General features: G+C 39.4%; 1 protein-coding gene across 2 annotated transcripts; it reads left to right on the top strand.

Moving 5' to 3' along the window:
• Positions 1–514: 514 nt before the first annotated feature.
• LOC103702797 (PGR5-like protein 1A, chloroplastic) lies at positions 515–20,139 on the top strand. 2 transcript variants are annotated; one of them, XM_039118680.1, is made up of 12 exons: positions 515–810; positions 8,425–8,543; positions 8,676–8,772; positions 8,912–9,012; positions 10,606–10,662; positions 14,362–14,438; positions 15,088–15,139; positions 17,051–17,161; positions 17,265–17,362; positions 17,465–17,541; positions 18,101–18,135; positions 19,836–20,139. In XM_039118680.1, exons 1-10 carry the CDS (start codon positions 534–536, stop codon positions 17,532–17,534), a joined length of 1,059 nt encoding a protein of 352 aa, XP_038974608.1. In that variant the 5' UTR covers positions 515–533; the 3' UTR covers positions 17,535–17,541; positions 18,101–18,135; positions 19,836–20,139. The 2 variants fall into 2 exon arrangements, with proteins under 2 accessions (XP_038974608.1, XP_038974607.1); XM_039118679.1 differs by lacking the exon at positions 18,101–18,135 and having other exon boundaries at positions 516–810.
• The last annotated feature ends 1,567 nt before the right edge of the window (positions 20,140–21,706 follow it).

Here is a 21,706-nt window from a genome sequence, read left to right as displayed (position 1 = left end):
TTTTTTTTTGGGGGGGGGGCGTAGCAATCCCCACTGGACCCTCTCTCCATTGGAGAGTGTTCGATACGGATAGAACATTTTTATTCATATTCTTTTTATTCGTGGCAGAGCTTAGTTCTATTTTCGTGTAAGTACGTCACACCAGCACAAGCTAAATAACGACAAAGACCAGATAGCGAGTCACCGAGCAAATCAGGTAGGAAGTATCCGATCCCTGTATTTAATCGACGCTCGCACGTTTCGAACCTGAGCCATTTAGATAAAATCAAAGCTTCGTTTTTACCAGCAAGAGAGTCAGTTTGATGAAATCAAAGCTTCGTTTTTACCAGCAAGAGCTAAATAATGCTCCCTGCTGGCTGCAGCCATGCCATTCCGTACATACTGTTTGCTGGCAAAGGTCGGAACGCTGTCACCGGCCATGTGGTCCCACACAAGCAACGGTCGGGGAGATCTCGATCGCTCGCTTCTCCTATCTCTTTCCCTCCACTCGTTGCCCCACTCCCTTATCCCTCGGCCAACGCCCCGACGCCCGCATGTCCCAGTCCGCGGCTCCAAGAAGGACACTCCTTCCTTTTGGGCAGCACCCACCCCACCTTTGCCGTCTTCGACCAGAAGTTATGGCCTCAGAGGTCTGGCGATCTTCGCTCTCCCCTCGCCTCCTCCCCGGATCTCCTCTCCTCTTCAAGCCCTCTCCCCCTCCCTCCTCCTCTTGCTTCCGGAGATCTTCTCTCTCTGCTGCTTCCCTTGGGCTTCCCTCTCACCAGCGGCGCAGGGTGCTCGTGCTGCGTCCCAGGGCCGCCGATCAGCAAGGTCAGCAGGCCTTATCTTCCTCTCTTCTCTGTGTGCCTTTCGCTTCTTTTTGGTTTTCACTTAAATTCTAATCTTATATCGGTAGTTTTGCAACATAAACTTCGAAGGCGTTGTGGAAATGCAATAAGAGAGGCAGAGGAAATTGGCATTTCCCCTGGAAGTATTAATCGACTGTGATAACGAAATACTGTGTTGATGATGGCTTTTTTTGTGCGACGTTGATCGCATGTTCGGAACGCGTAGAGGGCTCTAAAGTAATGGGGTTGAGTGCGATTCAGTGAAGTATGAATTCGGTGGTAGTATGGTGTGTAAATATTTTCTCCTCTTAAATAATTTGCTTGATATCATCTCCATTATGTAAGTATCTTTCTCTGAGAATACGTGTTTAGCTTTGGAGAACCAGTTTCTGAACAAAATGAATTAAGAGTGAGAATACTATGCCATGAGCGGAATATAGTGAGATTAAGCAAATGATAGAGTGGATATAAATCATTAATGACCTTGACTTTGAAAATCATGACTCGTGACTCGCTAGAGAGGAGAGGAGAGAGGAGAAAGATTGAGATAAGAGTTTTATATAAGACTAACCCAGTTCAGTTCCGGAAAAGACTCGAACCACTTGAAACTGGACAGAACCAAACAATTCAACCTGGTTAAAGCCGATTTTAATGTGGAACATATTGGTTGGTTGAACTGTCCTAGTTATTAGCCGCTCCGGTTCAGCGATGCCCTGGACTTCCCAGTTCGGTATGATTTAGCAGTTCTTGCTTCTTATGAGTTGTTAGCGCACTACGTGCTGATAATACTTCAAAATAAAACCAAAAAATCTTAAAGAGTAAGCACGAATCTGGTGTAGAATGAATTCCAGCAAAATCTTAGCCCTTTGACTGAAATCACCTATTCCATTTCTGTTATGGGGCTGCTACAACAGCAACCTGGATAGATATTGTGAAAATTGCTGTAAACTCTAGTTTAGGAAATTAGCCTACATAGAGACAAACAGCACAATTAGATTACCAGGCTGACCTCAAATAAATTTTGTTCCTAGAAGGAATACAAAACTCACCACCAATGAGTTAAATTTATTTCTCTTCTCTGATAATTCCACCTTTAGAAAGAATGATGTTTCCATGCACGACTGATGGGGACATCAGCTAGGTCCCCATTTTATTTGCATATTTGCTTATTATTATTTCTGGGTTTATTTGTGTTTAGGGATTTATTTGTGGTTTATTTTATTCTGGGCTTATTTTCATTTTAGGGCTTGTTTGTGGGGAATTATTTTATGTAAGGGGTTTATTTTAATTGTTCTTATGGGGCCCTATTTAAAGGGAACTTGTAAGCTGATTAGGGTTTTAATGCAGAATTAAAGAATTTCTTCCCCCACGTTTCCTCTTCTTCTCTTCTCCTCCCTTTTCCTTCTTCTCTTCTTCTTCCCCCTTCTTTTCCCCTCTTTCCCTGTTTCATTTTAAAGTTAGTCCGGCATCAACTTGGTATCAGAGCAAGGCTGGTTTTGCCCCTGCTGCCAAAGCCCCGATCCAACAACAGCCCTCCTTCCCCATTAGTTCTCACAGTGCTTCAAGGAGAACAGGGCCTTCCCTCTGTCAGCCTGTTCAAAAAAAAAAAAAAAAAAAAAAAAAAAGATCGTTCTTTCGGTTTTCACAAAAAGGGGACAAAGGGATCAACCCTGATTCACCGAGCTTCTCTCGGTTCCTCTCCTTCCCTCTGTCAGCTTCACACACAAAAAGAAAAAAAAAAAAAAGGAAGCTCCCCTGTGGCCGAGCAGTTCCACTGTGCCCCTCCCTGCCGCAACCACCTCTTTCCATCAGATTCCCCGGAGGCCTCCCTGCAGCGCCACCTCTGGCCCTCCACCGGAGCCTGCAACCGACGCCACCACCACCTCTGCCGCGTCTTCACCGTCGTGCCACCACCGGTGTATGGCCGAGCGTCGCCGGATTCCGGGATTTCTGTGGCCGCACGAGTATTACGCCGTACGTCGACCACGGACACCGGAGCGCGTTGAAGGACCGCGTGTGACTCCCGCTGCCGGAAAGAGGAAGAGCGTCGTCGATCTGCTTGCCACCTTGTCCCTCGGCACTGTCGACGCACCCGCCGACCACCGCGCGCAAGATTCCGGCCGCCACCACGACCAGCCGCCGCCTGTTGCCGCCGACAACGGAGTCTCCGTCGCCGTTCAGTTCGGCCGCTCCGCAACCACCGCCGAAGCGGCCGGAACGCCCTCCCGAGTCGATCGGGAGGTTGAAGAAGGAGTTACGGTAACGGGTAAGTTCTAAACCCGTTACCCCAAACCCGATAGCCCGGTTCACATCCGGTAAGTCAAAAAAAAAAAAAAAAAATCCCTTCGGATCACGTGACCTGCACGTGTTCCTAAAAAAAAAAAAAAAAAAAAACCTAACCTCTGTTCTGCCGAAGAGGAAACCCTAGGGTTTCCACCGCCTCCTTCGCCGCCGTCGCCGAGCTCCGCCTGCAGCGCCACCATCGACCGTTCCGCCGTTTCCTCCTCGCCGCCTCTGCCGTGCCGTTTCTGCCGCCGACGCCATTTCCTCCGTCACCCGAGCCCGCGCCGCCCCTGTGCCCGTGCCGCTCGTGTCGCTGCGCCGTCGCCGCCTCCGCCCGTGCCGCTTCCTGCCGCCGCCAAGATCCGCCATCGCCTGAACCCCTCCGCTACGCCGCCCGAACCAGCTGCGACGCCGTTGGGCAGCTAACACACCACCCGAGTCCGCCCGCTTCCTCCGATTGTCATCGTCTCTCCCTCCACTGAGCCACGCCACCACGCCCCGCCGCTACGCCCACCTCCGCTTGCCACTGCACCAGACCACCGCCTCCACCTTTCCCCTTTTTTTTCTCTACTCCACCACGCCCCGCCGCTACGCCCACCTCCGCTTGCCGCTGCACCAGACCACCGCCTCCACCTTTCACCTTTTCTCTCCACTCCCCTTTCGGTCCCAATTTTCTCCTTCACTCGAGCTCCATCGCGCCCGATCCACTGAGCCACCTGCGGCCCAACTGACTGCAGGGCCCGCCACTGATTCCCGATCCACCGTAGCACCTGCGGCCCAACTGACTGCAGGGCCCGCCACTGATTCAAGGATCAACTCACAAGCCTTCCTCATTTACAGGCCCGCTAGCCACACCATACAGTATACCCCAAAGTTGACAGGTTCAGCAGGCCCCCAGTTGCTGTAACGCGACCAGATTCACGCCATCCGACGACCCGACTCACTGCGTCCCGACCGTCGCCCCAGCCCACGAGTACCTGATTCTGATTGGCTGTATCCGCCACAGGTAATAGGTTCTTCCTCCCTTGGACTTGCTTATTTAAATATGTTCTAGTTCTCTTGCATGACAGCCCTGTTTTGAAACTTATTTTCTTGTCAAACTGCAAAACCTAGAACATTTTTCACCACACCTGTCCTACCTACCAATTAAATCTAAATATTAAATTAGCACACCTTAGTGTCAGGACATCATCAACATCCATAGATCAGATTACTTTCAGACTTTGTATGACTGTAAAACGTGTTTGCAACCTAACTTCTTATAGTGACTAATTTTCTACTTTAATTCTGAAATAACCAAAGTACAAATTAGTAAAATTTAATTTTAAGTTATTTTTGTGAAAAAATTGCTGATTTCCGAATTCATAGTAGGTTGCATTAGTGGGTTGCATCAGTAGGTTGTCCTGCATTACCTTTGGACAATTAGGGTTCATTAGTAGTATTGCATATCATATCACCAATTAGAGTAGCTCCTGTATGCCCACCCGTAGTGGTAGAGAGTACCTCCTCACTGACTCTCAGACCCCTTCATCCACCATGGACCCCAGAGTCATACAAGATATTCTGGAACAATTAGCTGCAATACGAGCTGATAACGACGAATTCAAACGTGAGATCCGTGCTCAAATACAACACCTTAGGCCTCCGGAACCATCATCCCCAATCGCAGCTTACCCCGAGTTTGGTTTGACCACACCGCCGGCAGCTTTTCCCCATCCCCCTAGGAACCAACATCATCCTGATCACCAGCGCGATCTTGACGAGCGACTACTTCGTACCGTGCGAGTAGAAGCCCCCACATTTGCTGGTCAATTAGAGCCGAGCGTGTACCTTGATTGGAGAGCAGCCATGGATAACTATTTTGAGTGGTACGATATGCCTGAAGATAGAAAAGTACGGTTTGCCAGAATGAAGCTTATTGGGCAAGCTCACTGGTACTGGCATAACGTTGAACATCGGCGTGAGACCCAGAGGCTTCCACGCATCACCACTTGGGAGGATATGAAAGAGAAACTGAATGAGAAGTATCTGCCATTCTCTTACCGACAACGCCTTATGGATAGGTGGCAGAAACTAACTCAAGGGACTTTAACCGTCGCCGATTACATTGCACAATTTGAAGAGTTTCACATGAGGTGCGGTGTAATCGAAGAGGAGACTGTTACTCTTTCTAGGTTCCGGGCAGGACTCCGCCAGGAGATTCAGAAAGAATTAATCCTCCGAGAGATTACCACCCTTGGTCAAGCATATCAGTTGGCTCAAGATGTAGATAGTTTCTTACAAGCCCCTGTAGTGAGGCATACCGACCCTCGACCCATGGCCCCAGGAGCCCGACCTAATCAAAACTACCTCCCACAACCCAGGCAGCTTCCCAATCCTTCTAACCAGCCCGGCCCTAGCCAAGCACCGATTCGGACATCCCCGATACCTGTCCAGAACTCTTCAAATGATAAAGAAAAGGGCATACTAGGTCCCAATCCTCGTTCTAGAAGCCAAACACAATGTTTCAGGTGCCAAAAGTTTGGCCATATCGCGTCCCAATGTAATGCCAAGACCTATCTAATGACTGAACTTGAAGTAGGAACCCAGGAGACTGGATGTGTCGAAGAAGTCTATGAACCAAACATCGAGGATTTTGTAGAAGACTTTGGAGACGAACAGACCGGGTTAGAGTTTATCCAGTCTGAACCCCAAAATGAGCCCACTGATCGGAATGACCAAAATCCTAGGCTTCATGTGGTTCGGTATACTCTAGCTCAAACCAAGACCGAACAAGATTGGCGTAGAACCTCCATATTTTACACGTTTCTTAAGATCAATGATAAAACATGCAAAATCCTATTTGATAGCGGGAGTTGCATCAACGCCATTGCGTCTGGAGTTGTTTCCCGCCTCGGCCTGAAATCTACCCCTCATCCCAACCCATATAAGGTAGCCTGGGTAGATAAGACATCCATCTCGGTGTCGGAAAGATGCCTTGTACCGATTCAATTCCTATCTTATAAAGACGAGATCTGGTGCGACTGCCTTCCGATGGACGTAGGTCAAGTCATTTTAGGGAGACCTTGGTTATACGATAGGGACGTCACACTTCATGGACGTTCGAATTCGTGTAGCTTTATGTTCCAGGGTCGGAAAATTGTACTGAACTCATTGCCTCCCCGAGAGCCCGCCTCTACAAAAAAGAGTGCTACCCTACGGAAAGATAAATCACTTCACATCATTACTTCGAACGAGGTAATGAAAGATATCGACAGCCAATCACCTGTGTTTAACCTTGTGGCTAGAGTTATCAATGTGGAGTCGAATCCTGAGCACCCACCCGCAGTAGTTTCCCTGTTGGAGGAGTTTCACTCTGTTTTCTCTCAGGATCTTCCAGATACACTTCCTCCGATGTGTGACCTCCAGCACGTCATTGACCTCATTCCTGGAGCATCCGTACCAACTCTTCCCCATCATAGGCTCAACCCAAACGACCACACCGAACTGAAATGTAAAGTTGACAAACTCCTCACTCGAGGGTATATTCGTGAGAGTTTGAGCCCCAGTGCTATACCCACACTCCGCACCCCCAATAAAATTATGGTTAAGTATCGTTTTTCCATCCCTAGGCTGAACGACCTCTTCGATTTTATGTCGAGTGCCACGATCTCATGGCAAGATGTCAATATGGGCTTCGTGTTGGGACTTCCTCGTACCTATATCAAGCACGATTCCATATTTATGGTTGTGGACCATTTTTCGGATATGGCTCCTTTTCTCCTATGTCCTAGGACTTCTAACAATTCTAGAATTGCCAAACTTTATTTCAATGAAGTCGTTAGACCTCCTGACCTTCCAACACCTATTATATCTGATAGAGATGTTAGATTCGTGAGTTCCTTTAGGAAAATTCTTGGACACATGATTGGCACTAAATTAAAATTTTCGTCGGCCTATACTAGGACCTGGGATTTAGTGTTACCGACCGTCGAGTTTGCATATAATAGTTCGGTCAATAGGTCCTTAGGCGTGAGTCCTTTCGAAGTGGTGAATGAATATAAACCTAGGCAGCCCATAGACTTGATTCCCATGTCACATCAACATAGAGTCTCTGAGTCTGCACAATCATTTGCTTCACACCTGCATTCATTGCATCAGGAGATCAGCAAACTTATTCACTCTAATAACTTAAAATATAAATCCTTTGCTGATTTGCACCGCCGTTATAAAGAATTAAATGTAGGTGATTCAGTCATGGTAAGAATTAGACCTGAACGACTTCCTTCGGGGACGTTCAAAAAGTTGCAATCTCGTAGTGCGGGACCATTCAAAGTCCTAAAGAAAATCAGTTCGAATGCATATGTTGTAGATCTTCCTGAAGACTATGGGATTAATGCGACATTTAATATTGAAGATTTAGTCCCATACAAGAAATCAACATTCATTCCTTCTGACCCTTTTGTTGATACATCCACTGTTGGTGATCACCCTGCTCTAGCACCTGCTAGTGAGCCTCCACCTCCCCAGTTTCATGCACGCAGAGAACACATAGAACATATATTAGATGAGCAGGTTATCTCTACCAGGAGAGGAAGCTACCAACGTTACCTTGTTCGGTGGAAAGGTCGACCCGAATCAGATGTGTCGTGGATTTCGCGAGCTGAGTTGCAGCGCCTTGACTCGGATCTTCTGGAGCAGTACGACAGCCGCCCCGATTTACACTCGACGGGGTCGAGTTTTTCTCACCCGGAAGGAGTTGATGGGGACATCAGCTAGGTCCCCATTTTATTTGCATATTTGCTTATTGTTATTTCTGGGTTTATTTGTGTTTAGGGATTTATTTGTGGTTTATTTTATTCTGGGCTTATTTTCATTTTAGGGCTTGTTTGTGGGGAATTATTTTCTGTAAGGGGTTTATTTTAATTGTTCTTATGGGGCCCTATTTAAAGGGAACTTGTAAGCTGATTAGGGTTTTAATGCAGAATTAAAGAATTTCTTCCCGCACGTTTCCTCTTCTTCTCTTCTCCTCCCTTTTCCTTCTTCTCTTCTTCTTCCCCCTTCTTTTCCCCTCTTTCCCTGTTTCATTTTAAAGTTAGTCCGGCATCAACGACTAACTGGAGACCTTGCTTCAAGAGATTGCTTAAACACAACGTAGATCTGATTGGAAGCACCTAAACTTGTTCTTCAGTTCAGCAAGTTATGGATACTATATTTCAAAAACTTTCATCTATTATGCTTCTTCAGCATCTGTCTTGCAAATTTCTTACATGTTTGTAGTCAAAGTGGCATACAATCGAATTTTATCGTTTCTTATGTCTATGTCCCTTTCCAGGTCAGGTTCAGGATGGTGAAGTTATTGATAGCAAAATCTTGCCATATTGCAGCTTAGATAAGAAGGCAGAGAAGAAGACGCTAGGAGAACTTGAACAGGAATTTCTAGAAGCACTACAAGTATTCTATTTATACATGCTTATTTGAGTTATCATATCTGTGACAAACTTTCCTAATTTGACAAGTTGACATAAATATGCCTTGCTGAATATTTTCTGAGAGATGGTGACTCCTTACTTCTTCTGCATTCAGTCATTCTACTATGACAAAAAAGCAATAATGTCTAATGAGGAATTCGATAATCTCAAGGAAGAATTAATGTGGGAAGGAAGCAGTGTCGTCATGCTAAGTATGTCTAACCTTCCCTATTACACGTCACATGACTATTTCAGTCCTTTGGATACTTGCTTGAATTTCTATTTACAGCACATAAAGAGATATTTTAATATTATCATTTGCTGAATATTCTTTTATCTTTACTATAATAGGTCCAGATGAACAAAAGCTTTTGGAAGCTTCGATGGCTTATGCAGCCGGAAATCCCATAATGACAGATGCTGAATTTGACAAACTGAAGTCGAGATTAAGGGTTTGGTTTCTTGGAACTTTTTCTGGTTTCATCTCAACGGAAAGGGCAACATAACTAAGAATGAAATTAAAAGACAAGGCTTTCTTGAGTATTTTTCAATTTATCCTCATATTATGCAGTTGTGTATAATTGCACTTATTGGAGGTTGGATGGTGACTTTGCCGTGATTTTAGTGTTTGGCACATTAGCTTCTGATTAACCTTAATTATGATTAGAATTTCTAACGTGCTATGCTTGTGATTGATTCTTATGGATGGTATGATTCCATTACATGCTATGTGTCCAACTGAAAGGGACGTCTGATGGATGGTTAATTTACCATCATTTTGTTATGCAAATGTGACATATAATTTTGTTGATAGATGTGATCCCATCACATATGATGCTGATGACTCTTTTATTTAGAGTGGATGATCAAGACCGGACACCAAATGGTGGGGCTTGTAATATTATTCAATTCGATTCATTCAGTTCACATCTCTCCTGGTGGGTTAAAGGGGATACAGGAATTGTTGAGTGCATTTAACAGTCTCTACCATTTCAAAGGGTAAAATTTGGATAAAAAGAAGAGCTGAGGGTAAAGATGGAAAAGGAAAAGGGTAACCAACTTCCTAACTGAAGTAGGAGAGATGGATGCATAGTTGTTCTCTCCAGATGAATAATAGCAAATATGTTTATGAATTTGTTTGGACCAAACCCTTCTTCTACAATATTTTCTTTACTTATGCTCGATAGTTAGTAAGTTTGATTGGTTAATTTTGTTTCATCAACAAAAGGTTCCATGCACCCGTCTAGGTTGATTTTTCTGACCTCAATTGAGGGCAATTATTTTTTCATACATGCATGCATGCATGCGTATGTACAACTCATTAATGCTTGCTTGCTTCCATGCATACATATGCATGCACACATACATATGCATGCATGCATCGATACATACGTACATACATATATATACACACACACACATTCACTTTCTCCAAGTCAAACATGTAAATTACAAATATCACTTCATGATGTTTCATTTATGCTTGCCCTGCTTGATAGGCATCTCCAAGACATGCAGTTCATAAATTATTGGCAGGATGGATGTAAGTATTGTTGATTAAAGGACATTGTGATCTTAACCATTTTAAAGATACAGCCTCTAATTTAAAATTGTTATTCTCAAGGGCAAATTACTGTTTGCATGGCAGATCACCTCATCTATTTGATATTTTCTATTTACTTTTGATAAGGGTATGTTTTGTGCTAAGATTTTGTCAATGTAGAAATAATTTATGAATAAAAATCCTAGACTACAAGAATTGGTGGTATCCTTGATTGGTTGATGCATGAGTTTTTTGATGCCCTGTATTTCTTTTGTTTTGTTTTTGATCTGTTAATCCTTATGTATTCTTTTGGTTTATTATGTAGGAAGCTTAAATCAATTACTTCATAGTCTCATACTGAGCAATTTTCAGACTATTCTATGTGTCCAAAACAATTCTAGCAATCTAAAGAAATGAATTATTATCTATGATATTTAAAAATGTTAATCTGGCTCTCTTTCTGTTCTTCTAGTTTATAAATTTTTTATTACATGATTTTTAGAAAGAAGGGAGCGGCATTGTACAAGAAGGCCCACGATGCAGTCTTCGTACCAAAAAGGTACATTAGTGAGTTTTCTGAATCTTTTTGATTGTCTGTGACCTATGTATCGTAAGTCCATATCTGAATTTCCAATTAAATGATTCATTTGCATGTCTTGAAGAATCTGAGAATAATAATCACATAGACCTGCTTATCCACATATCATGCTATGATTTTTTGATGTTTGACAAAACCTGCAGCTTTGTGTATTTTCACTTTCATCCAATTCAATGATTAGATTCTGCATTTTTCTGGGAGACTAGTATGAGTCTTGTAAGATTATTTGTTTTTTCTAGAATCACTGTTGATGGCTGTGGTTGTTGCTTTTTTACATTTGATGGTTCGTATTTTTGTACATTTTCTATATATAGAGCACAAAATAAGGGTTTGTTTAGCTGACGAAAAAAGTAAGTATGAAATGGACAGATTATAAAGCAGCTTGCTGTGTTTTGGAAGAAATGCGATGTTAGGCTTAGGTATGGTGAGATGGACTATCTTTCCAGTAATTTGAGTAGGAAACAAGTAAGATCAAGTAGAGGTTCCTTTTCTCATTGAGCCTGAAGCTTCAATTCAGTGGGCTTAGCAGCTGGTCTAGTATCGGGCGATCATACGATATCTCAAATCTCAATAGTAAAATTTTGCTTAGAAATCAAATATTCTTTCGGACTATATCCAAGCTTAAGGCTTATGAAATAGCATAGAGGAGCCTACATTGTCTTGGCAAATAGTTTGAAAGCAAAAGGTATCGGGTGCCCATGTTAGTAATACATACCATGCTGTCACTTAGCATGCACTGGTACCATAAGATGTGTTTTTAACATAGGTCAGATTTAATCAATTTATATCATTATATAGAAATGTTTTAAATAGCTAAAAATAGTTCTCAACTAATGTATAGAAATCTATATTTATACATAACCTTAGATATATGTGATTACTGCTGTTTTAAAACATTTACCCTGCATGACTTCAAGTCATACAGACTAGTACTATAGAACTATATCTGCACATTAAGGACACAAATATTCTCAACAGCTCAAGTTTCCTGATGGCAGCTACAGGTGAATGGCATCTATTCTTACATTATAATCGACACTGTAGTTACTGTATAGATTGCAGCTACCATGGGAAGCTCATATATCCACAGAAATGTCAAAATGATGTTTTTTTTTTTGTTGTTGTTATCATGTCCAATTTGTCAAGTCAGCCTTCAAATCCTTAAAAAGGAAGAGAGAAATTCTTTATCTTTTCAAATAAACAAGTCTGTTCAGGATGATTGAGCACAATTTAAAGGGAAAGTAAGGTCCAATTTAAAGGGTATTGGAACATATTGCTTTCATACATATACACAAACATACATATACATAGTTCAGGATACAATAATTTAGGTAGCTGCATAACTGTACAAAGGCACCCCTATATATTGTGGACGATCTATCAGCATAATCCATCTTGTAGATATGATGTGGTACGGTTAGGCACTTAAATCCTTGTTTAGAAAGTATAAATTAGACCAAGATCTTAAGTGATGGAAATTATGCCATTAACATGGAGAAAAGAGAAGAATAGCACCATAAGGAGAGTTCATGAAACATGATATGGTCATAGTTGCTATGCCTTGATAAAACTTGTCAAAGTAGGCATGTGACTCTGTTGATGACTGCAAAAGCACTTCAACCAACATGACAAAATGAATTAATAATGTTAAAGGGAGTCTACACATAGAGCTCTGCAACAACCCATGCAAGAGAACATTGCTTGAGCGAAAATTATTGGCGAAAATAGTTTCCAAATGTAGATAAGAAATTAAAAAAAATATTAACCAAGCATTGTTATTAAGCAATGAGGAGGAGGGACTTGACACAATAATAAGGTTGCTCCTCTGTGGCCTAGAGGTTATGGGTTCGAAACACAGAAGTAGCTTCTCAATACGTGAGGATAAGGCTATGTGCATCTGACTCTTCTCAGACCTCGCAATGGCAGGAGCCTCATAAACTGGGCCACTCTTTTTATTGTTATTAGGTGATGAGCATTTTGAGAAATTAAAACCAGAAACAATTCACAGAGTAGCTATTTTGTGTATGAGAAAATAAACTTACTGTATTCTTCTGGTTATCCTAGTATTCATAGTTGAAGCTCTAACAACTAAAGGATTGTGTCGAGGAAGAGAATTTTGAAGAAACAACCAACTTTGTTTTTGTTTCTGCAGATTTGGAGCACCTTTTTTGTCTTTTGCAAGAATGGCCCAGTTTTGAAAGCTTTGGATGCTTGTGCCCCTGGCCTTGTGGATCCAAATCTAGCTCATGAATGTATATTTTACAATCAACAAATATGCCCACTAAATATTAAAATTATGTGCATTGGTATAAAAGCATAAGCATCCAGTATCAAAATATGTGCATCCAACTCCACTTACTAATAGAATGTATCTGTTGGGGTCAAGGTCAAAGGCCTGAAATTTTTACAACTCCACCATTCTTGCAAAATAAAAATAATGATAATGATGATGATGATGATGATGATGATGATGATGATGATGGTCTAAATTTGAAAAAAAAAGGAAAATAAAATAGGCTGTTTTTTAAAGATCTCCTTAAGTCTATTTTATAGGGCAATGGAGCTTCAGACTATAGTGTTTTTGATATAATATTTGTTCTCCAGCCTAGTCTTCGCATCTCCATCAGTTTTGGTAATTCTTCCGCTTTCTTGTGAGCATATTTTTCACTATATAACAATATTATTTCTAATTGTCTTGTGCTTATACTCTTTGTTTACGGCCTACCATGTTATAAGCCCTTCAAAATTAAACCCATATTACTTTCGGGAAAACATCCCAAACATATTCCTTTTTTCTACAGTAAACTTTAAATGATAAAACTTGTAAAACAATCACAGAGATTGAACGTGACTTAGCTGAAATATTATTGCAATTCAATCTGATAACGATTGGCCTAAGTACGAGGAAATGACTTCCATTTTCATTTCAAAAAATTCTGAGGTCGTGTTTCCATGTGCGCAACTCAACTGTTGATAGCTCGAGTTCACAACTAGTGTGAACCAAAGCAAGCAAACAATAAACTCTATAAGGCCCAGAATAATTCTCATGTCTTAAGAAAAAGTTAGATACTGGTAAGAAACCAAGTGTAGTCAAGCACTGAGATAATACCGAGATGCTAAGCATACTCGTGTTGATATAAATTATTGCTTCCATGGCTAAGAACCAACTATATTTGCAATTTACAATTTTCTAATAAGCAGCAACCTTAGAAATAAGTTGGTCGGACTCTTTTCAGTTTTTGACAATCCTAAGCTTTGCCTCTGAATCTGATTCTCTAAAGTGCTATTGGTGGATTATTCAACATAGATGCATTCAGTAAAGCTCTATGTGCAGTGCAAGTCTCGTTAGCAAGTACAGTACATAACTAATGACATGAATGCAGAACTTGCATATGCAAATTGGTCCCGTGGAACAAACAACTTTCATGTTGTTGTAAAACCAATTTTTTTTCAAATAGTATGATTGCTGAGATATGATCTTAGCATGCCTCATTATAGTGGCAGGGTGGCCAAATCTTTATGTACATAACTTGCTAAAATGCCAGTGAAACAACATATCTTCACTTTCTATTCCTTTTGAAAGATCCACATCTTAAAATAAAGGTAATATTTATTTCTTTAATTTAGTTTCTTTCATATTTTTAATTCTTTTTCTTGCAGGTGTACAGTGACTTGACTGTTGACTACTTCAAGATGTTCTTATTAAATGTGCCAGCAGCTGTTATTGCTCTGACCTTGTGAGTAATATTGTGTCTATATATATATATAGAAAATATTATCTCTGGCTTAATCGAATTTCTGAGAGTTATATCAATTGACATAAGAATTAATCAATTTAACATTGTTATATTATCACATTTTCACTTTTTTATTTTTGTCATGCATGATGAATTTTGAGTCTACTTATTTCTGTCCTTCAGTTGAACCTTGACCATATCAGCATCCCAACAGGTGAAATCACTAAGGTTCCTTATCATCGGCATATCTCATAGAGGAATATTTGATGGTGCCTTAATGACTTTAAGCCTTCTTCCCTATGGCCAACCTAGTTTTAGTGGGAAAGGCTTGGATGATGATTGATGTCTGTAGTACCTTACTTTAGTTCTCATAGAGGAATGTGCTTAAAAAACTTTGTTTTGGTCTTTTGGGCATATATTATAATTGTAATGTTATCCATGCATGCATAATTAGCATAAGCATAAATAGCCTTATCTTCTAGTAAAAAGTTCGTTCCTTCTACTAATTGATATTTCATTGATCACTTGTAATATTAGCTGCAATTTTTGCCTGAATGACTTTCAAATTGATAATCTTTCCTGTAATAATTTCAGTCACTAAGTTCCTGAAGTAATGTTCTTACTTGCCATCTATTTTTTATTCTAACAGGTTTTTCTTTCTAGATGATTTGACGGGTTTTGAAATTACACATCTGCTGGAGGTTAGTGAAGACCCCTGGCTTTAATGCATTCTCCTTTATGATGCCTGATTTCTGAATTGACTGGTTTAATACTTTGATAGAATTGAACTTCTAGTTATTCCCTTTGTTCTTGGGAAATACATGCATCCTGACCTTTTTTTGGTACACATACCCTGATCTTTATGGTTTGTTTAAAGTGTTTAGTTGAAACAGAAAACATGCACTCACTCTCACAGAAACAAATAAACATGCAATACAACAAGTCTAGGAGCTTCAACTAGGACTTGGTATTTGCTAGGGGTAGACCTGTAGATAGGTCAGGTATGCTAGGGGTAGACCTGTAGATAGGTCAGGTCAATCCACGACCTGACCCACTTAGGCCTGGTCCAAACTGATTATGTAGATCTCTGGGTCTGGTTTGCATCTGAAACATGACCTGTTTAAGAATCAAGTTGAGGTTGGTCATATTTTTCTTTCTCACCCATGGTGAACTAACCAGTGTATGGGTTGGGTCTAAACTAATGAATCACTCACTCACCTAATTTGACCTGGCTTGGCCCCATGACTTCATAAAAGTCACCTTGTTGCCATCTTTGGCTTTGTGGGTTTGAATTAAAGGCTATCATTCATAGGTCAAATGTTCAATTATTGTTGAATTCCATCCTTGTTAGTGATACCTATTTCTAGTTTTCTCCATTTGTTTTGCATGTCATTAGTAGTTTTCCTTTTAGACACAGAATGGATAATGTACCTTGTCTTTTATCTTGTATCACACCCAACCTATACCCTATCTGATCTGAACTCGTGTGTTGGGTTGGATTTGGACCATGTTTGACTTAGCCTGGTCTAAATGATCTAGTGGGTCTCAAAAATTTTCCATGGACCCGACTCAGCCAGACCCAATTAGCCAATGTGTTGGGTTTGAGTCCAAGCATAACTGGGACCCGATCTGGCCTAGTTGCAGTCCTAGCTAGGGGCTTCAACCTACTCGGCATAGTCTGTAACTAGGACTCTGCTTAAGTATCATTTACTGTTATCGGAGTTCAATCATTTCTTGATGTTTGATGAAAACCCTAGATTCTATCTTAAGTGGACTACTTATACCATGTGTCTGCATGGAATGCTTGTACAAATATCAGATCCTTCCAATTTCTTCTTGCAGTTTTGTACCCAAATCTCAACTACGAGTTCTTGAGGATAAATGAGAGAGTCAGGGTAACATAGCCTAAATTGTTATTTATATTTCAATTATGTGCGGAGCAGATTCTACATTTCTTTTCTTCTATTTCTTTTCTTTAGTCTTGCTTTTTTTAGGAACAATTGGCACAGTTGAGTTAACAAAGATTCCTCAGTTGTATTTTATGGAAAATTGATATTTGATATTGACAATTTCATAGAACATATATGAGATTAAAGACTAAAGTTATCATGGATCGTGGGAAGCTTTTGCTGCATTTATCTTGAGTTCATTTTATTTTCCCTTGTGCAGGATGAGAATATCTTGAGTTCAATTTTCCTCTCCCAATATGCCAGATTTGTTTTGGAGATTATAACATAACTTGAGAAGTTTTATTTTTTAAATTTTTTCATTCAATTAACTGATATTTTCACATTATAGGCAGTATAATTATGATAGATTGCCGGCCTAATTAGTTGCACTTTAAGAAGTAACAATTTGATAGTATGAACTTGCATCTAGGACTTCTACCAATGCCTTATGCTTTTTCTCCAATTTGCCAGTTTCCATATTTCTTTTTGCTTCAAAACAATAATTTATGCTCTGTTTGTGTATCTAACTAGTCTTCATGCATCATTTGCTTTTCCTTTGTACTATTGGAGCATTCACTTAGCTTAGCAAATTTCACCCTTATTCAGTGCTATGTACTTTGTTAAAATTGCTTCTTGACTTACATGCTCATTGTCATGATGCAGTTGCCAGAGCCCTTCAGTTTCATTTTCACATGGTTTGCTGCTTTACCTTTTATATTTTGGTTGGCCCAATCACTCACTAATGTCGTCGTGAAAGACTTTTTGATCTTAAAGGTGGATCTTCAATTAATATTGTGCTTTGTAGTTTAAAAAGCTTCAAATTTTGAAATGCTATCTGTAATGGAAGTGCAGACTAATTGATACAATGAATATCCAGGGCCCTTGCCCAAACTGTGGCACAGAAAATGTTTCCTTCTTTGGAAGTATATTGTCCATACCTAGTGGTGGTTCCGCAAATAGTGTAAAATGCTCAAAGTAAGTTTTTGAGCTCCAGAATTCCTTTAGTCAAGAGTCTAAATTGTTGTACATTTGTATTGATTTCTTTTTTTGAAGCGCTGACATTGCTATACTTATCAGTTGCAGCACTAAATTGGTTTACGACTCAGGAACACGCTTAATCACACTTCCAGAACCAACTGAAGCATAAGCTACAGGTAAAATATCGGCTTTCTGATTTTGTATACCTTGGTGTGTATTAAGTGTCAAGACTTAGAACAAGGTAGCTATAAAGTGTGCTACTCAGGTTGGATAGAAATTGTCATGATTGTTGCTACAATTTATATGAGAAGCATTAAATATTACAGTGGTGGAAATTTTAATCTAGAGGAGAGAGAACTTGCGGTTGGATGAAGATTGTCAAGCTTGTTGCTTCACTTCTCATAAGATGCATTAAATGTTGTGTTAAAAAACTATTCTAGAGGAGAGAGAACTAGCGACATTTTTTGTTTTCTTCTGAACTGCAGACATATGAAATATTATTTATGAAGTTCAAGCTTTGATTTTTTTTAAAATTTTTTGTTTGTACTAAACACTTAATTATTTCATCACACTCCTGAGCTTCAGATTTATTATTTAATGATGAAACTATCCTTTGCATTTCAAATCCTGTCTTTCATGAAAATATAAGGAACCATTGTAACTGACACCAATGTGCATGCTTTTGTTAATTTTTATGGTCATTCTTGTCACTTCAATATGGGGACATCCCACCAGCCTGGTTTTGCAAGTTTGAAGATTATTCTAACCAGGTAACAATGCTTCCTGCTGGTAACTATCTGCAACTTATCCACATCTGAACTCACAACATATGTCATTTATATCCACATCTTCAAATTATCATTTTACCCTTCCACAAGGATTTTTCAGTATGTGAAGAATTTGAAGCCTCTTTATGATCTTCTGTAGTTGTTGACTAATAGACCTCATCCAAGTAGGGGGGGTTCTTTTTCATTTATGCTGTAAAATGCTACATACTTTGGTGATGCACTTTTTTCAAAATCATTATTATAACTTTCATTCAGGATGGGATAAGCATTTCTCCCCTCATTCTGAACCTTATACACAAACTTGTGACCCAATAATTACCGGATTCTCCTCCAATTTTTGTTGTACATGCCCATCTCATATAAATCTGGTTCATCATTTTATACTTGATGGGTATAACTCCTATACTCGATCTGCATATATCTCGCTTGTCTCCTAATCTAGTCATACAACCGCCTCATCATTCTCATATTGATGCAAAGTTATGTATCTGTAGATTCCGAACACTTTTCAATATTTTGAAAAGGAGTTATAAGATTTTGATCCATATGGCATTACCAACCTTGGTGTGACTTACACAAAATTTCTCTGCTTAGAGGCATGTGGAGATCACAAACAAGAGTATACACATATATGTTACTAATGCATTATTTTTATTAATATTTTTTCTTCTCGCAAACCAAGATATGAAAGTAAAAGGTAAAGTAGGTCGAGAGGGTTTGATAGAGTTTTGAGGGTTTAGCGTGTTAACAGACTTGGGTGTGTCAATAGGTCTAAGTTGTAGGATGGATTGAACAACGACCTACTAGTCAGCCCTGTTAAGCCTATAAATTATACTTTTAACTTGTTACTAGATTAATCACCCTCCTGCTTCAGCAAAGACAATTCCAGTTGGTTACAGTGACATAAAGGTACTGCAATAGATCTTTGAACAGTATTCCAGTTTCTCTACAGATGAAGTATTTTTGAAGTGCACAACTTGTCCATCATTTGAAACTACTACTGCTGCAAGTAAAATTTAGAATGATCCAGGATTTCTCAAATCTTATGTTCGAAGCCTTTACTAAATTTTGATTATTGTTATATCTGTGCTGTCCTCACAAATCCTTTCTAGGCGCCACTAGCCATTGTTCAATTAAATGGAAAAGACAATAAAGTAGAAATTGAAGAAAGTCTCGTCATCAAAATACTGCTGTATATCTCAGAAGATTCAGAACAAAAAAAAGTGTTGGTCCATCAAAAAATGAACGATTTTTAATATTTTTTTCGCCAAACAAAAGTATTAAACTTCATAATCTGTAGCATAATAGAGAGGCCGGAGTAAGTCCATCTGATTTTCAACTGGAAACAATATCTCCTTTTTTGTATCTTGCTCCAGGAACAAGCCTGACATATCAGAATGACTATCTATTTCATTTAAGGTTTCATTGTCCCCATACTGTATATTTTATTAATATAATCAGCCCTTTTTGTTTCCTTCCCGAATATGCTGTTGCTAGTTTTTTCCTGCAATACATTTTTTATTTAAACTAGTGAAGAATTATTGGAAATGTGTGTGTGTGTGTGTGTTGCATGTTTGAACATGTTAAAAGGTAGAAAAATCAAAAAAGAAAAGTCATGGACTGCAAGAAAAATCCTACAAGCTATACCTAAAAGGTTGACAATGGACAATCTTGTTGTGCAGTTTTAAGGGGAAAGAGGAGCCGGCAGCTAAGCATCATGTGCTAACTGATAAATTCAGACTCCATGTACCGTTACATACAAAAAAGCTTCAGATTTGAGTATACCTGCTGTCTTCAACAAAAGCTTCTTATGCCAGAAGTTTGCATATTTGAGTATACCTGCTGCTACCATTTGCTGTTCTTTGCAGTTGTTTCCGCATAAACTACTGAAATCAGGCAAGATGGTCAATGACTATCTATGTAATTATCCTTGTATATATAAAAGCTTCAGATTTGCTGGTACTGTTCCAATCTTTTTTTCTTTTTTTTTTGGACCACTAATAACAGTCAAAAGTGAAAATGATTTATCAAGTCACTACGAAAATGCACCCGATGTATTCTTTACTACTGTTACCATCTGATCACTTCAGTTGACGGCACCACAATCATTTTATTATACCAACAATGATTAGATGTTACAATAAAACATGTTGATTCAGAATCAGTTCTTATTAGATATATATTCGATAGAAGTGCTATTTGACTTGAAATTGGTGTTGAAACACTTAATTATAAAGTCAACATGTTCGTTATACTTTTCATTTTAAGTGGTATATTTTATTTTGTAGAGAGGACGGACCTACTTTAGTAAAATGTCGGCTGATTAACTTAATCTTTTGTGCATGTGCTAATTTACTTGAACTAATATACGGGTTAGTTTATTGATAATAGCTCTTTTTTCTGTACTTCAAATTATATACAATGTAATTGCCATGAGAAAATTACAGAACATCACAAACCTTGTACACTAAGGGTATTGTAGTTCTATATGTCAATTATCTTTCTTGATTGCAAAAGTAAGAAACATATTTGTAATAATTGTTCCTATTAGATTTTGTTTGTCTTCTTTCCCCTATTTTTCACACCAGAGTGTTAGGTTAATTATGTTCTATATGTTCATGTATTGTTCTAGTAGCACAGGTTTAAGCAAACCATGATTGCACCTTCTCTTCATGATGCCGATTGTTGATGCATCTACTGTTTGCTGTTGCATCTTTTTTCCTCCATTTTGTTTGGCTTTTGGCGCTATATTACTAGCTTGTCAGTTTAATACATTTTCATGAACATCTCTATTAACACCATTCATTGGTTGCTCTCTAGAGTCTCTACCTTTGTTGCTTCCATCTTCTCTTTGTTACGGTTAGTCATCTTCAGCGCTCTGTCATGATCCTATTTGTTCATAAATTCATAGTGCGATTGAATGGCCAACAATATTTCTAAAATGTTTTGAGACAGCAACTCTGGAATGTTTGTCAACTCAGCATGCATTGAATCTCACACATATTGATTAAATTCCTTATCCCCGTCCTTTTTTTTAAGCAGTGCTTTTGGTCCCACTACATGTTTGCATCGTACCGACCCAAACCAGATGGTATAGGGTGTACCATACCGGTTTGATATCGGTATCAGGTACGGATAGCGTATTGAGTGTTGGTACGTCAAAAAAAATTCGTACCGTATCTGCGTTAGTGTGGTATCAGTACGTGGTCCAATATCGAGATGGCGTATCTTGATTTGCAACCTTATAAACAAAAAGATTATTTCAGGAAAAGGGCGAAAATACTTTATGAACAAAAAGCTTTTTAATCATGGAATGTATGTTGGGCCGTGTGAAAAGATTTGGCAACAAAGTAGCACAAATATTAGAGAAACATGCAAGTAATGTTGGAAACTCCACAATCCAGATTAATAAGCCTTCAAAGTTATTGCAAATATTTTGTTCATATTAATCAGTAAGTTATTTTCTTTTTCATTAGAAAATTTATTTCACATATACATTAACAAATGATTATAGGGCAACAAAGATCCTGATTTACAACTTCTTTCTCTTTCT

Source organism: Phoenix dactylifera, unplaced genomic scaffold (assembly GCF_009389715.1).
Source record: "Phoenix dactylifera cultivar Barhee BC4 unplaced genomic scaffold, palm_55x_up_171113_PBpolish2nd_filt_p 000392F, whole genome shotgun sequence".
Taxonomy (NCBI): Eukaryota; Viridiplantae; Streptophyta; class Magnoliopsida; order Arecales; family Arecaceae; genus Phoenix; species Phoenix dactylifera.
This window is presented reverse-complemented; position numbering and strand designations above follow the sequence as displayed.

Bases quoted from the DNA above. Each gene is read 5' to 3' on its own strand.
- LOC103702797 (XM_039118680.1), top strand. From the start codon at position 534: ATGTCCCAGTCCGCGGCTCCAAGAAGGACACTCCTTCCTTTTGGGCAG. The intron at 8,773-8,911 runs GTATGTCTAACC...TTACTATAATAG, and splicing joins AAGCAGTGTCGTCATGCTAA to GTCCAGATGAACAAAAGCTT. The intron at 17,363-17,464 runs GTAAGTTTTTGA...TATACTTATCAG, and splicing joins AATAGTGTAAAATGCTCAAA to TTGCAGCACTAAATTGGTTT.